Source organism: Triturus cristatus, chromosome 4_1, assembly GCF_964204655.1.
Source record: "Triturus cristatus chromosome 4_1, aTriCri1.1, whole genome shotgun sequence".
NCBI lineage: Eukaryota > Metazoa > Chordata > Amphibia > Caudata > Salamandridae > Triturus > Triturus cristatus.
Window position 1 is genome coordinate 1,335,333,628 of NC_140585.1, and position 16,062 is coordinate 1,335,349,689.

Below are 16,062 nucleotides of genomic sequence, written 5' to 3' on the forward strand. Positions count from 1 at the left end.
TTTACACCAGACCTACAAAAGGCACTTCCTTGATCTGTAGACTACCTCTCTGCCAAATTTCAAGTAACTCTGTTCAGCCGTTCGGGCTGTAGCTGTGTCTAAAGGTCCTATGGAAAAATGCATGGGAAAAACGCGTTTTGGGACCCCCCTTTTTTCTCAGCCCCCGCTTGACGAATCCCCCCGAGACTTTCAGGGTAGGAGCGGAGCGTAGCGCCCCATTAGTTTTGAAAATTTCGTGAGGATTCGTCGACCGGCGCCAAAGTTATTCCAAATAGAATGTTGCGGTTTTCCTATGGAAACAGGGTCCTAACTATAACTACCTACTGGCGACCGCGGGAGTCTGATTCCCACAGGAGGGAGATGGTCCAAGTGAGAAAAGCTCCCTGGGCCAATCAGAACACTCTATTTCCAAATTGGCGCTCCTGCAAGACTCTTGTGAGACTCTCCCAGAGCCAACCGTCCAGATATACTAATACATTTGCACCTTAATTTTTCAAAAACAACTGGACTGATTTACACCAAATCACAAAAAGCATAATTTGTGGACCAATATCTAGCTTTCTGTCAAATTTGGTGTAATTCCGTTCAGCAGTTTTTGTCATAGTACTTCTTAAAGAAGTTTACAGACAATACAATGGTATTTTGGATTTTGGGACTCATCTTTTATCTTACCCGAAGAATTCACAGTAAAACAAATACATAACTACAATTTTTTTTACATGGAATTAATCTCAAATGAGACTTTGGGGCTCAAATTGACTAATTATTTTTTCATATACTTTACAATGCATAATTTCGAATAATTAAGCAATATGCTTGCATAATTTAAATGCCATCATTTTACCTCCAAATTGGTTCTTGCTTTTCTTAACACATCATGTGTTCTGGTCACTGAAACGACAAATGAAGCATGTTTAGAAAATGTATCTGAAGGATTCCTTCATTCACTCCGGTTTAACTAAAATAACCATATCATTTATTCAACCAGTGCATCTGTGGGGTAAAATGTAAGTTAAAGAATTGATCAGAATGTTCATAGCTTAATTAGTAAATATAATTGATTTATTTTTCAAAAATAATAATCACATATCCTTAGTGTGATGTAGCAGAGATGTTTTATTGTAACGATATCGATAAGAATTTATAGTTAATGTATTTCTTTTTATTGAATGCCAGGTTTCCTGAGTACCAGGAACCTGCAAGAGTGAAACGTATAAGGTTGTGGAAGAAAGAGTCACTAAGTGGAATCAAGACTAGGCAGCCTTGGTATTCTGCAACCAAAGCATTTGACAGTGTCAGCTTCAGGCTCTTACAAAACTCTTTGGGGCCCTGCTGCTATTCTTCACTCTTTACTTAGCACTTTGCACAATTTTAAAAATGTACCTCTCCAATATGGATATACGTCATCTTAAAAAGGGAAATTAAAAATAAAGTGCAAAAAAACTGATACAGCGTCATGACACATACTGGCACATTTATGATGACGCCTGCATCATATACAGTAGTGGCTACTTTTTTTAACTGATGCTGTTCAGCAGCAGCAAACATTCTTTTCATTTTAAGGATGCTGTTCAACATTGACAACAATGATAGGCAAAGCCCAAAGCTCGGCTATAAACCGACTTGCTTTGCCAATGCTCCTTTATTTTGCTGTTGTTACACGTTTTTTAATGCACTTTTTTTTATCTTCATCTTGGTTAAAGGACGTGTAATGTCATTTTGCGGTGTAATCAAGATCATGCAATTTCACCAAAGTGTACACAGCAATAGGTGGGCAGACGATTTTGCCCAAACCTCTGCATTACAAATGGCCATATCAGGGTTCCGCTTCAGAAATATATTCACAGAGGTTTCTCTGAAATGAGTTCGCAATACAGGCAAACGCTGCATTTGAACGTCAACAACAATAGCCTTTTTTTTTATATATAACAGAGTTTTATATAGCTCGAACTTGTCCCGATTAGGGTATCAGAGCGCTTCACATAGCACCAGTTGCATCACATGAGGACACATTCATTTTTGTTAGGCACGGTGAAATTAAGTGATTTGCCCAGAATCACAATATGTTCAGCGTCATTGGTGAGACTCAAACCCAGTTTCCCAGATTCAAGGTCGACCGACCTAGCCGTTAGGCCAACTCCTCTGGATATGTGCTTATCATGCAAATTGTTTGATACTCCCATTCACTGCTAAGCTTTTTTCAGTCATCTTTTATACACAGTTCTACAAACTTGTCTAACCCATTTGGCATATCCTTGAATCACTGTTTTTGAGTGCAAAATACAGTTTTGTTGATAGGTTCAACTTAAGCAGCACGGGTGAAACAAAAGAGGGTGCCCATGGGTGTATCACCTACAGGCATTTCTGTTAGCAGATAAGGAAATGTCAGTGCGCCACTGTAGCCAAACCTTACCCATGAATGTGTATTCAAATAGGATTCTTAATTAATGCCTACACTACTAGATGAAACCACAAAGGCTCTACTCGTGTAGCTCTAAATACACCTTTATTTAGATCTAAAGCACGAAACCTCCCAAAATATAATTATAAGATTTTTTCAAACAACGTAAATTGTGTTGATCATATTCCTTGTCAAGCCATGAATCAGCAAGTGAAAGTAACAATATGCTGCTCTAGAGATCACAGACTGGCCTTGTCGGAGTACTTTGAGGTGCCATCAAGACGGTGATGTGCTTACAGCAGATAGAGTAAATGTGTACTATTTCCTCAGAATGGGAACTAATTCATAAAAGCTCAGAATCAAGGATGTCTCCCAAATTTCATCAAGATATTTAAGAGATTTGTAGAAAAACATGTACTAAATCCTTCACAACTGCCTTCATCAGGCTCCAACAAACATTTTCGGTAACTTACCAATCACATATTTGACACAATAGCGAGGGCAATGTTGTGTCTTTAAATAGTAGAGGGTCAAAATGTATTACTCACTGTTGGAATGCATTGCTCAGTTTTTCGAATGAACACTGGATGTTGGACTTGGCCATCTCTGCACGGTCACCCCCAAACATTTTGCCTTCACCCCATCCTGTTTTCTGAAATCATTTTTGTTGGCATTAGGACTCTGTGCACTTTACCACCGCTAACCAGTGCTAAAATGCTTGCTCTCCCTACCTAAAACATGGTAACATTGGCTTACACCCAATGGTCACATTTAATTTACTTTTAATTCCCTAGTAAACTGGTACTTCATGTATCCAGGGCCTGTAAATTAAAAGCCACCCACTTAAATTAAAACATGTCTTAGGTGTGCCATTGCAGCTTGAGTGCAGTTTTACACTGTTAATTCAATGTGACAAAATAAATCCTTTGCCAGGCTTAAACATCCCTTTTTGAAACATATGTCACTCCTAAGGTAGGCCCTGAACAACCCATAGTGCAGTGATCATTGCATTAAAAAAGTTAGTTCTATATGTCTTGGTAGTGAAAAACTCCAACACTACTGTGAGGCCTCACTCTTCAAGAGGATAACATTGGGCTAAGTTATTACATTTAATAGGTGCTAACAATGTATTGGGTACAGGTAGTAATGCCATGTTTGGTGTCAAAAGAACTGTAATTTAAAATCCTCTTCAATGGTAAAGCACGATTTTAGGTCACAATTGTGAAAACGTCACTTTTAGAAAGTTTCCTTGAGCTAACCATTTGGTGCCTCCAGTCTGTGTTAAGGGTCACATGACTGTGATTAACATTGCAGCTGGCCCTTGTGTATTCCTCTCAGACAGTGAGACTAAGAGGGACTAGCTATTGGCAGGATGGGTCACCCTGCCAGAATGGGACGGGCAGAGCTGTTCCCTTCCCTTCCCACATTTCAAAGTGCTGTATCCAGCACACTCACAAGGGTACTCAAAACAAGACGTTTATCCCCTTAGCCACCTTAAAGCCTGGGCAGAAAAGGAAGGAAATTTCCAGAACCATATTAGTGTTTCTCCCACTTCAAAGGCTGGCACTAGGCATTAATATTAGACCCTTAGACTAACTCTCCAGGTCACTCCTGGCCCTCAGAGAACACTCAATGATAGTCTTGTTTTCCAGAGGACTGCCCTGCTGCTTGAGGCCTGCTTTGTACCTCAGAGGACTGCCCTGTTGCTTAAAGTCTGCCTTGTACCCTCAGAGGACTGCCCTGCTGCTTGAGGCCTACCTTGTTGCATGGACCCAGGTTTACAAGAGTGACTCCAGGAGCTAGTTGGCTGGCCTCCTGTTCTGAACTACAGGAACACAACAAGCTTCAACAATCTTAAACCCTTCATTGGAACATTGCCTGAAATGAGTACTGCCCTCCAAGTGACGCCCAATTAGTACCGGACCCTAAGATGTGGTGGTAAAGGTGTCCAAATGGACAAAACATGAAATGTGTGAGTTAGAAAGTTTTCCACAAAAAAGTGGCCAGATTACCAATAGGAGACCGGGACCTACCTACTTGCCGCTCCGTCCGAGGGTGCAGTGCCACTCTTCCTGCCTTCATGGTAGCTCCCCCTACATTATTTTCCGCACCAACAAATCCTTTTTAGCAGGACATCTCAGGAAGTGTATTCAGCCTCGTGAAGCCCTCACCGGCTACAGCCTGCATCTATGTCCCACTGGAAAGTTTCAACTTCCAAAAAAGTGACAGAGTCTGAACTTTAAAAATGTCCCCATGACTCTGTCCAGCGGCTCCCTGATAATGACACATCCTCCTCAGACACTGACAGCTGCCTTCCCCACTAACCTTTGACTTTTCATAAACTTTTTCTTGAAAATACTTTGAAGTTTAAAGGTAAGTCAAGACAGGGCCCAATCCACTTCAACTTTCTGAACCACACTCCATCGCAGTCATAACATTTGACTTTGCTCCAATCTCGCACGAATAGATGCCTGCGGTTGGTGCTTTATTCTGTTGGGTGCTAGCTTTTACCACAAACTTAATACATTGATAAATCCATTTCTACTGTTTGGATTTGCTTTTTTTGGTGTAAAATTATTTATTGAAATGTTCTCTTTTTAAAACAAATTGTTGTGAGTTTTTTTATTGAGTTGTGATTTTGCTTTCTTACTGTTTATGTGATGCATAACTACTTACACACTGCCACTGAGTTAAGCCTGACTGCTTTTGTGACAAGCTACCAGAGGATTAAGCACTAGATAAATGTTTGACTTTTGTGGTTGACCATGACAAGGATTGTGGTTTTTGCTTGAGTTGGGCACTCGCCACATCCCCACCCAATAACTCAATTTCCTACACTAAACAATACTCTTAATTTCAAAGAGCCACAATGCCCAGAATGCAACAAAGTTTTTGGGAACATTGCTCTCATAAACACTACTTCCGCCCCCTGGGGTTTTCTGTTACAAATATAATTGTGTTTAATTTCCCACGGAGCAGTAGGCATCTACTTGAGCATCTCCAATTATTCTGTAAGCAGGTTGAACCTGTACACCAAACATGTTAACAGCAGTCAATTGTAGCACCGATTTTTGACCATTAAAGCACCAACCATTTCTTACAATTAATACTTAATTCGAAAAAAATATAAGAAAATATGCAAAATATTTTGTCTATTTCACCGAATGTATTTGGGCTTGTTAGAAATGGGGGTCTCTAGTTGGCAGAGGTAGGTACCTTTGTCCAAATAGGGACCCTTGCTTCTAGTCAGGGTAAGGGGGATACACACTTTAGATAACCCCTGCTAACCCCCTTGGTAGCTTGGCACGAGCAGTCAGGCTTATCCCAAAGGCAATGTGTAAAGTATTTGTACCAACACTCACAGTAACACAGTGAAACACCACAAATGGACACCACACAAGTTATTTATAAAAATATAAATATCTTTATCTGATTAGGCAAAACCAAAACAACAAAAATGCACATACACGGTTAATGTTCCTCTTCGAAATATCTTTTGATAAAGTTTCTTGGTAATGGTTAAAAAGTAAGCTTTGCATTACGTTATCCCTTGTTTTGTCATAGTTCACTCGATCAAAATAGTTCCTTATCAGTGCGAGGTTTGCAAATACTACTAAAAAGGATGGGCTCCGATACCGCAGCTCTCCTGTGAACCGGTGTGGGCCTTAGAGGTCTTTAAAGAATTATCGGCACAATGCCGTTCACTACCAACCCGTTCCAGGCAATGCAACAGTGCGGATTGGAGCATTACCATGACCAGATCTGACTGGCGCTGCGGCTCGCACTCGAGCGTTGCTCTCCCTCGGCTCGGGCTGACGTTGTGCTGGGAGGGGCACCGCGCGTTGACTTCCCTCGGCGTTGAGTCCTCCGTTACCAGGCAACGGCCCACGGCTACTCACTCTCCTCACGGCTGCAGTCCTGACAATTGACTCGACTCCGTGCTGGTTACTCGTTGGCTCGGACCCGCAGCTCCTCACTCACTTTGCGGCTGCAGCCCCAACAATGGACTCAACTTTGTGCTAGTTACTCATTGGCCTGAGCCCGCAGCTCCACACTCACTTTGTGGCTGCAGTCCCGACAATGGACTCAGGCCAGTGGTTCACTTCTCGGCGATTCCTAGCTGAGCACAGACACATTCCCCAGCGTCGGGGACGATCGGGGCAGAGTCAGGCTTCACAAAGGGCACACGCTGAGTCCCGGCACATGCACACAGAGTTGTCCAGGAAGGTCTCCCTTCCTGCACATAAACAATCATTCATGACGTTTTGGAACTTCTATGTGTGCTGCTTAATGCAGCACACATAGAAATTGAAAAACTTCATTTTTTGGAGGATTATTTACGTGCAGTTAGGGTTACCTTCCTGCACATAAACAATCAATGGCAATTTTCTGTTTCTTTTTGTGCTGCACAAGGCAGCCATATGGAACCAGCAAAAACGAGGAGAAATAAAGCTTTTCTCCTCGTTTTGCCTGTTTAAAGACCAGGTTTTTCTGGGTCTTCATTTTTGTGCAGCCTCCTATGTACACTGCCCTTGTAAATAGAGGGCAGCGTCAAAATTAATAGGTGTTGCGGTGGAACGCCCACGGCAACACCCATTGCCATCCCATTTCATGCTAAGTACAGCGTGAAATGGTACCTTATTTACAAGGCAGCCTGAAGCTACGTTAAGTGGCATAACGCTGCCTTGTAAATAAGGCGAAGCCCCTATCGCCAAAAACAACATCACTAAAAGTGATGTTGTGGTGGCGATAGGAGCTTGTAAATATGCCCCAAAATATGCACACTTGTTAAAATTTCCTTGCATATAAAAGTCACGTGACGTACAAACAGAAAATGCCTTGTGGCACACATAAGTACTGGGTTTCCCACAAGGCATGTTATACTCAAACCATATGGGAGAAAAATCGCACTAAAAAGAGTAACTGCTAAAATCCAAAGACTACTCATTTTGCAGGGGTACAATATAAAGGTATTCACTCCCTCTCAAAGCTCTGATGTGTGGTCAGGAGGACATTCCAATGCTACACCACGTAACTCTAAAGCAGCCTTCCCTAGGCATATGATCAACCCACATTTCAAGAACGCAACCTCAATTGAAAAAGGCCTGCCCGTGCACATCTGTTGTTGCTGTGGTTGCATCTGAGATCCCGGTCGTGTCCATTGAACCTTTGAAATGTCCGCGATACCTCTGGTCTGGTGGTGATAAAACAGTGTCAGCTCTATTACCTTGTAGTGCATTACCTTCATATCCTTGCTCTTCAAAAAACCCTCAGAAGAACTCAAGCCTGTAATGTCAGTAGGAGGTCAAATGGTCGGCAGTGCTCTACCCATGGAACTGTGGTGAATTGACATCTATGGCCCTGCCAACACATCAAACCTCCCATCACCACATTATACAGAGCTACAGCGAGACTAATATATGCCAAAGATCAGAGACTAGAGATATGAGAACATTCTACATCTAGGAGCATTGACTGCTGGGTTCTGGAGCTGCAACAGCTACATTTTTTCCCATCTGTCACTTGGGAAGTCTCTGGCATAAAGTGACAAAATCTCAACTGATTTTCTTTTAAAAGGTATGTTTTTTAAAAGGCATGTTCGTGTTGTACAAAGGGGTAAGGGATTTCGAAAATATGGGGGAGAGATGGGTTACCTACCTGATTGCCTTCGACTTCTCCCCATTGTTGTGTGGAAAATCCTCTGATGAACATCTAGGTACTTTCCTCCTTGTGTAAAACGCTTAAATAATTAAACAAATCTTTAACCTCTGCTATCTCCATCATCAGTACCACAACCAGCTTTCATTGTTATTCATTAATTATAGACAACTTTTTCAGGAAAAATCCGCTTTCGTAAATTCAAATAAGGAGTGGTGAAGATATGTCAAATTACCTTGCATATTTGAACTCACTTTTATAAATTATTTGCATCAGTGATTAATAGAAACCTTTCTAGAACAATACTAACACTGGCCAACAATGAACTCCTCCATGTCTTCCTTCATCTGTTTAGTGCTTCTCAAGCGGTCCACAGTATTTTGCAGCACCTTTTCCTGCTCTGCTAATTTACACTGCAGCGCAATGATTTCTTCCTTTTTGGACTGATCCTAAAAAGAAAAATTAGGAAAAAGTGTCAAGGGAATAACATAAAAAGTACTTTGGCATTTTAATAGTAGGTCTTTACCAGCACGGCAATGCACTTAAACATGTTTTATTTTTAGTTGAAGCTGTGTGAACCTTTGTGAGTTGTTGTACCATCACCTTATACTACCTGCACTTTTCCTAATACAGAACCGGACGGAGCCTCACACAGATGCTCAACAGACCTGCCTCTCTTTCATTAGGTTGACCCTCAAGCACAGTAGTGTGATGACTGTAACTAGTGGGTTTCATCCCAGATTGTTTCATGATAATTCCTGGGCAATAGTGACGATGCGCTGTCAGCGTTTACCTTGAAACATTCATCTCTTTCAGGAGCATGCTTGACAGATGCTGTAGGAACTGGACTCTGTTGCAGTATCCCCCCTCTTTTTATATGGTGTCACTTTGACTGCTAGTGTACTGGGTTCCTGATAACTAGGTCCCCGGTACCAGTGTTCTTTCCCTAAACTGTACCATTTTTCCCTAATTGGCAGCCTGGTAGGATCCCTGTAAGTGGCACCTCTGGTACCTAGGGCCTTGGAACTAAAGAGGGTCCCTAAGGGCTGCAGCATGGATTGTGTGACCCTAAGGGGCACCTCACTAAGCTCATGCAAACTGCCATTGCAGCCTGTGTGTCTTGCTGCAGACAAAAACGTCAACATGGCACACCCCCCTGTGTGCCATGCCAGCAGAGCACTTTATGTGGTATAGGTAAGTCACCCCTCCAGCAGGCCTTACAGCCCTAAGGCAGGGTGCACTATACCCCATGTGTGGGCATATCTGCGTGACTGGATGTGTCCCTGTGGTAATATCTAAGCAGAGCCTTAGATATTACCAGAGCACAGGCAAGCCATGACAAGTTCATGGGCTGGCCACTCATGATTACGAGTTCCCCAGCTACATGATGGCTTCACTGTAACCCAAGATGTTCGGTACCAACCTCAGCTTGATAAACCAAGACTAATGTCAGTGGAAAATGTATTAAACAATGCACCCAGAAGGCACCTTAGAGATGCCTCCAGAAAACTTACCAACTACTAGTGTGTTGACTGACTATTCTCGACCAGCCAATCACCATAGACTGGTTTCCAACCTCCTGAGGTGTGAGCTTTCGCTCTTGGAGGCCAGGAACAAAGCTTGTTTTGGGCAGAGGTGTTCACACCCCTTCCACACAGGATGTGAATTCCAGGACGGGAAACTTCAGAGGCTCTGCCACTTTTGTTATGCAACCCCAGCCTCTCCAGATAGTGGAGATGCCCACCCCCTGTACTGCTCCCACTTTTGACAGCAAAACAGATGGAAAAATTAGTAAGATTAGGAGTTGTGCCCACATTCATTCAGCACCACCCCTTAGGTGGGCCAGCTGATGTGGACCCCACTTTTCATATTCCTCCATCTTGTTTTGGATTGAATTAGCATTCTAGGGTCAGGGCTTTGCCCACTTCCCACAGGAAGTGATTATATTGAGGGTGTTGATGCCCCAAAGGTAGGCAGTAAGTTAAAGTGGGGGTGAGAGATGCACACCTCTTTTACCAATTTCATCCATATTTACTCCAACTCAAGACTTTATTGGCGTGCAAACTTGCTCTGTGCTTCGTCCCTTTGCGCTGCAATTATCACAAGCCACGGGGGAGCCAACAAGGTCCCACCAAGCTGCACAGCCACAAGGCTTATATGAATCAAATGAGTTGAGTTCCAATAATTTTTATCCACTATTATCCTTATTTTTCACCGTATATTTTTCAACCTTCATACTTGATTATGTGTTCAATTCATTATATTTATATCCCTGCTTAACGTAGATGTTCACAAAGGCTCAGTAGCAGAAGTAGGTTCTGTATGTCATGATTTTATTGAAACAACCCAATGCATTTCGGGAAAAGATTCCCTTCGTCAGGGGCATCTAGAAAATACGAACACATTTGTTTTTACCCAGCTTTGTCAACGTGATTAATACATTACAATCAAACCTCAAAATCCATCTATTATACAAATAAATAATGTTTTCAATGAACTGCAAATGAGTAAATCATCCCAAATGCTATCACAGAGCTTTCCTACGGCTTATTGCCTCTTCCTACTGCCTCTCTCACTGCAAGGCAGCCCTCTCAGCCCCAGCCATTTTAAGCACTGCTTGTTCCCGCACCTTCGCTGTAGGGGATGCACTTGCCTTCCATTTGAGCATTAAAGTTTGCTTGGCTAACTACAGAGCTAGATTCAGTAAGCAAGAGACAAGCTTGCTTTCCTTTGTATGTAAGAGACCCAATAGCGAAAAACCTCTTAGTTTCAATGCCAGTTGTGATTGTGTGTCAAATACCTTGGGCCAGTAACTTGTTAAGCCAACACAACTCCATCGCATATGGGGGAAATCTGCTGCAGGGGAACTGCATTGTGGGCACGTAACTTTGGCTTTGGGGAACATTTTGTTTATTTCAGTGAGGGAAAGGTAGGCCCTACGCAGTATACCAAACTGAAGATATTTAATGCTCATGTTGCATGAGTATGGGTGTGTGGCTACTCAAGGACCCAGTCCTATTCACATGTAATGCCCTTTGGAACTCAGGCTCCCACTCCTCGCAAAGCCTCTATAAAGAGATCTGTGCATAGTCCCTCAGAGCTCTGCTGATCCAGCTTATTCATTTGCGACCAGTGTCCATTGTCAGTAGAGTCTATATAAGGGCCTGTGTTTGTGGTTCATCTGCTATGTACCCCACATAGCCTGGCATATGTGGATAATGGCTCTGTATGTCAGAAATTGGCCTTTGTGTATGTCATACTGATCTATTATAGATTTTATGATTAGAGGCTACCCATCCTCAAACAATTCACATATAATGGGTGTATATTGCCTGCCTCTTCCAGTTTTCATTATACATTAAAAGATTGCCCTAAGAAGGTCTCTGGCATCCTCACTATGGGCCTGATGTACGAAGTGTTTTAATAGTCCCAACCCCTCAGATTCGGTAAATTTGAGGGATTGCAACCTCTAAAATATGTTTTGCAATGTACTAAACCCAATAAAGGATTCAGAAAGGATTTTCGGAATCGTTAAACAGATTAAGTAAACATTAAGGAATTGCTGTTTAGAAGAGGTGTGTCACTTCCAAATACAGATTCCTTAAGGTATTTATCAATGTTTTTGTTGGACTTGGCCCTCTCTGCAGGGTCAACCCCAAACTTTTTGACTTCACGCCTCCGGCTTTTTGAACCCGTTTTTGTTGGATTTTAGGACTATACCACTGCTAACCAGTGATAAAGTGCTTGGGCTCACTCCTTAAAAAAGGGTAAAATTGGCTTACACCCAATTGGCACATTTAATTTACTTATATGTTGCTAGATTAGTGGTATTACAGCTGTGTCTGGCAGAGGTGGCTGACTGATGACCAGCAGCTGCCTCAGGCTTCTTGAAAATAAAACCAAGGTCCTCATTGTTGGAGTCTCCCTCCATCTGGACATCGGCCTGGTAGCCTGAGGTAGTGGGCCCTGTTCCAGCCCCTAAGGAAAAGGTCAAGAATCTGAGCGTTTTGTTCGATCTGAAGCTGTCTTTTGAACATCAGCGATCTTGTGTTGCAGGGAAGTTTTTTACCATAGTTAAAATGCTAAGAAAAATCATGGACCTCCTCCCTTAATTGCTAGGAAAACCTGTGCACAGGCATTGGTGACTACGCAGTGAAACTATTGCAATCTCCTTTACCTGGGGCAATTTAAGGGAGACTACAGAAGTTGGGAAGGGTGAAAAATGGGGCAGGATGCCTAGTGTTGAATTTACCTAGATGTGCACCCGAGGTCCAGTCCTTGTCACCTTGCATTAGCTGCCACTCAACAATTGAATTTTGATCAATGCTATGGGTTTCTGCCATAGAATGTTCACTGGCAGGGGCCCACGATATTTGCCATCACTGGTGAATGTCCACCATTCAAGCCACAGTCTCAGATCTTCGAATATCAACATGGTGGTGGTCCCTCAGGTGAGAAAGGCCAGGGTGGGTGGTTGCTCTTTTGGTTTTCTACCGGCTACATTTTTGAATTCCCTGCCTCTTCAGCTGAGGATGGAACCTTCGGAAAATAGTTTTTCATTAGTGGCTTAAAACTTGGCTATACCAATCAGCTCTGGAACAGGGTCATGTTGGGTAGGTAGGGTGGTAGAAAGCTTGCTGTCCTTGTATCTATTAGCAGGTAGGGACTGTTGGGTTGTAGGCTTTTGGGGCTTTCTTTTCCGAGTGCGGACACAAGCCTCAGGGCATAACTATGCACTTTTAAATTAGGTTAGTATTTGGCTCCTCTATACAAGGTTTGTTTTCACACCCACAGATGACACAAGGGAATTTAGTTCAATGCACCAGTGTTGAATGTGAAAAGCAGGTTGTTGTAGCCCTGAAAAACCCCACCCAGTACATAAATTAGGTGGTGTTAACGCTTTTGGGTTACTAACTGGCAAAAGGGGTGATCTGAGCACCTGCTCATTAATGATTTACATACTCAAGATCACTAGAAACAGAATATGTATTTCAACATATTTATTTTAAAATAGTTATTTCAAAATGCCGAGATCTAGTGCACATAATATTAGTAACATCACAGAAGACAATAAAAATCAGCTCAGCTATTCAATGTGATGTTATAAGGAACTTATCAAGCGCTCGTTCACCAAATGGCTTCTTGGCGCTGAGGGAGACATGATGCAGCAATAGAGGAAAGAGATCTAGTTATCATATGCCTGAGAGAACAGCCATGTCTTCAGCTGTTTCCTGAACAGTGCATAGGAGGTGGCCATCCTCAGCTCCATCGGTAACGAGTTCCAAAACTGAGGAGCTAAAACTGCAAATCGAGAACCTCCAAGTTTCTTGCGTTTAAAGGTGGGGGTGACTAGCAGATTCAAATGGGAAGATCGTAAATTATGAGTGGGGACATAACGTAGGATCTTAGACTAAATAAAGGCTGGGCTATTACCATGAAGAGCTTTAAAGATCATGCATCCCACCATGAAAAGGCCACGCATAGCCACAGGGAGCCAGTGAAGGCTTTTCATCAGGGGCCGGATGCGATGCCATCTAGGTTGATGGAAGATCAATCTGGCAGCCTGATTCTGGACTAGCTGGAGGCGTCTAAGTTGGTAAGCCGGGATGCCTACATAGAGAGAGTTGGAGTAGTCCAGTCGGGAGATGACCAAAGCCAAGATCACTAAGGTCAGAGCTTCCTGAGACAGAAATCTGCTAATCTTCTTAATTCTGCGTAGTAGAAAAAACCCAGCAGAAACCACTGAGCTGATCTGAGCTTTCATTGATAGATCATTGTTTACCACTATACCCAAACTCTTGGCAGAGCTAGCCGGGAGGGGGGGGTTGCCTAAGGTAGATGGCCAGAAGTTGGAGTTCCATGGGTTAGCAAGTCCACCAGTAAGGATCAGTTCCGTTTTATCGGGGTTGAGCTTCAGTTGATTTTCATTCATCCACTCACTTATGAAAATGAGAAACAGAAGATGGATGGAGATTAATGTTGAAGACTAATTGAAGATCATCCGCATAGTTATATGTCACGACTTTCCTATCCCGAAGAGAGGAAATTAAAGGAAGGAGGTACAGATTAAAAAGAGGCGGGGAAAGGGAGGAGCCCTGAGGTACTCCACAAGGTAGTTCCATCTTCTTTGAGGAGAAGTTAGCAAGACGTACCGATTGAAATCGGTTATTAAGAAAAGAGGAGAGCCACTTTAGGGCCAGGCATTGCTGACTCGGTCAATCAGGATGTTATGATCGACTGTGCAAAACGCTGCTGACAGATCCAGGAAAACCAGGGCCTGGGTGAGCCCTCTATCTACGCCCCCTCTGAGGTCGTCCATAACTGTCAAGATGACTGATTCTATGGAGTGGGAGGGTCGAAAACCGGCCTGGTGGGGGTCCAAAATATGAAACTGTTCAACAAAGGTACTTAATTGGGTTGAGACATATGCCTCTAGAACCTTACCAAGGTAAGGTAATAATGAAATTGGGCGGTAATTGCCAAGAATAGAAGAGTCTGCACCTGGCTTTTTCAAAATGGGAATAATTTCCGCACTTTTAAAGAGGTCAGGAACTATGCCCGATTCAAGTGATTTATTAAGAAGAGAGAGTGGAGGGTCTGGACATTTGGAAAAGACTTCCTGGAGGACATGGAGAGGACAACAGTCCGTCGGGGAACCAGAGCCAACTCTTTTAAGTAAACCCAGAAAGGTCTCAAAAGGAATAGTGGGAATCAGAGTCAGCAGAGGAGACAAACCACAGATATTGAGAACATTTACGGGAGTAGCAGAGGTCGGAATACTAGCCTTAATGGCAGTGATTTTCTCCATAAAATATGAATTGAGAGAATCACAAAGAAGTTGTGAAGGGATTGGCTTAGGTACAATTCTGTCAGGTTTAGAAAGCTCATTGACTATTGAGAAGATTTCTTTAGATTTACTAGCTGAGTTTAAGACTTTATCAGAGAAATAATCAGTTTTGGTTTGAAGAATACAGTGTTTATATTCTTTCAGCAGGTTGGTGTAGATATTTTTATCAGCTATATGGTAGTGAAGTCTCCATCTGCGTTCTGCTTGTCTCAGTGCCAACTTCTTAGTTTTAAGATCAGCAGAGAACCATCGCTGTACATCATGAGGTCTGATAGTTTTTGTAAGCTTAAGAGGGGCAACGCGATCACATGCGGATTCAAGCCATAACTTAAGGTTTACAGCCTGAGTGTGGGTCGACTCTGAGACAGACGGAGCCGCAGCGGTTAAAAGAGAACAGAGATGATCAATATTGGCACTTCTCCAATTTCTAGAGTGGCAGTTTTTAATCAATTGGGTTTTAGTGGGGTGAACGTCAGGGAGGGTAAGAGAAACAAAGTGGTGATCCGACCAAGTACACGGGGAAATCAAGGGGGTCGGAATTATCACATTAGCTGTCCAGACTTGATCTAACGTGTGTCCCTTGATATGAGTGAGTTCATGCACATTTTGGGTGCAATTCATTCCGGACAATAGGGAAAAATCGTAACATCACAATTCATATCCCTTACACACTCACTGTGCTATCTCTAAGCAGTATGCCAGTTCTACCAGATGAATAAATAATAAACCTGAGTTTTGGAGGTGGTGTGCATACCTGGACAACAGGGTCTGTTGTCTGTTTGGAATAGCTGGTCAGCTTTTTCGTGCACAAGGCTAAAAACTAGGAAACTGCGTCTACGAGACAACACAATTCCTGGCACTAGTTCCTGAAGGCATAATGGAATGCTTCACAGAGCTTCAGAGAGTCTTGCTGGAGGCTTCTTTGGTTCACATGGAATCTGGTGCTGTGCTTATCTCCGTACGAGATCTGGGTGAAGTTGCTCTCCTTGCAAGTGGTCAAATGGCAGTCCTAATATACTAAATTGTATCAGTGACTGGAACATCTGAAATAAGAGGATGTCAATTGAGATTACACAATTTTGACTAAGGGACATATTTACAAGCCCCTATAGCCACCACAATGTCACTTTCAGTGACGTTGTGATTGCGATAGGGG

General features: G+C 42.8%; 1 protein-coding gene across 11 annotated transcripts in view; it reads right to left on the reverse strand.

Moving 5' to 3' along the window:
- PDE4DIP (phosphodiesterase 4D interacting protein) overlaps positions 1 to 16,062 on the reverse strand; it is a 1,321,554-nt gene that overhangs the window by 27,171 nt on the left and 1,278,321 nt on the right. For all 11 annotated transcript variants that reach the window (XM_085654823.1, XM_085654822.1, XM_085654821.1 and 8 more), the window contains 2 exons: positions 8,370 to 8,508; positions 845 to 891 (listed from right to left, as the gene is read on the reverse strand). In XM_085654823.1, the coding sequence (XP_085510949.1) occupies positions 845 to 891; positions 8,370 to 8,508 (186 nt within the window). The remainder of the gene's footprint in view (positions 1 to 844; positions 892 to 8,369; positions 8,509 to 16,062) is intronic.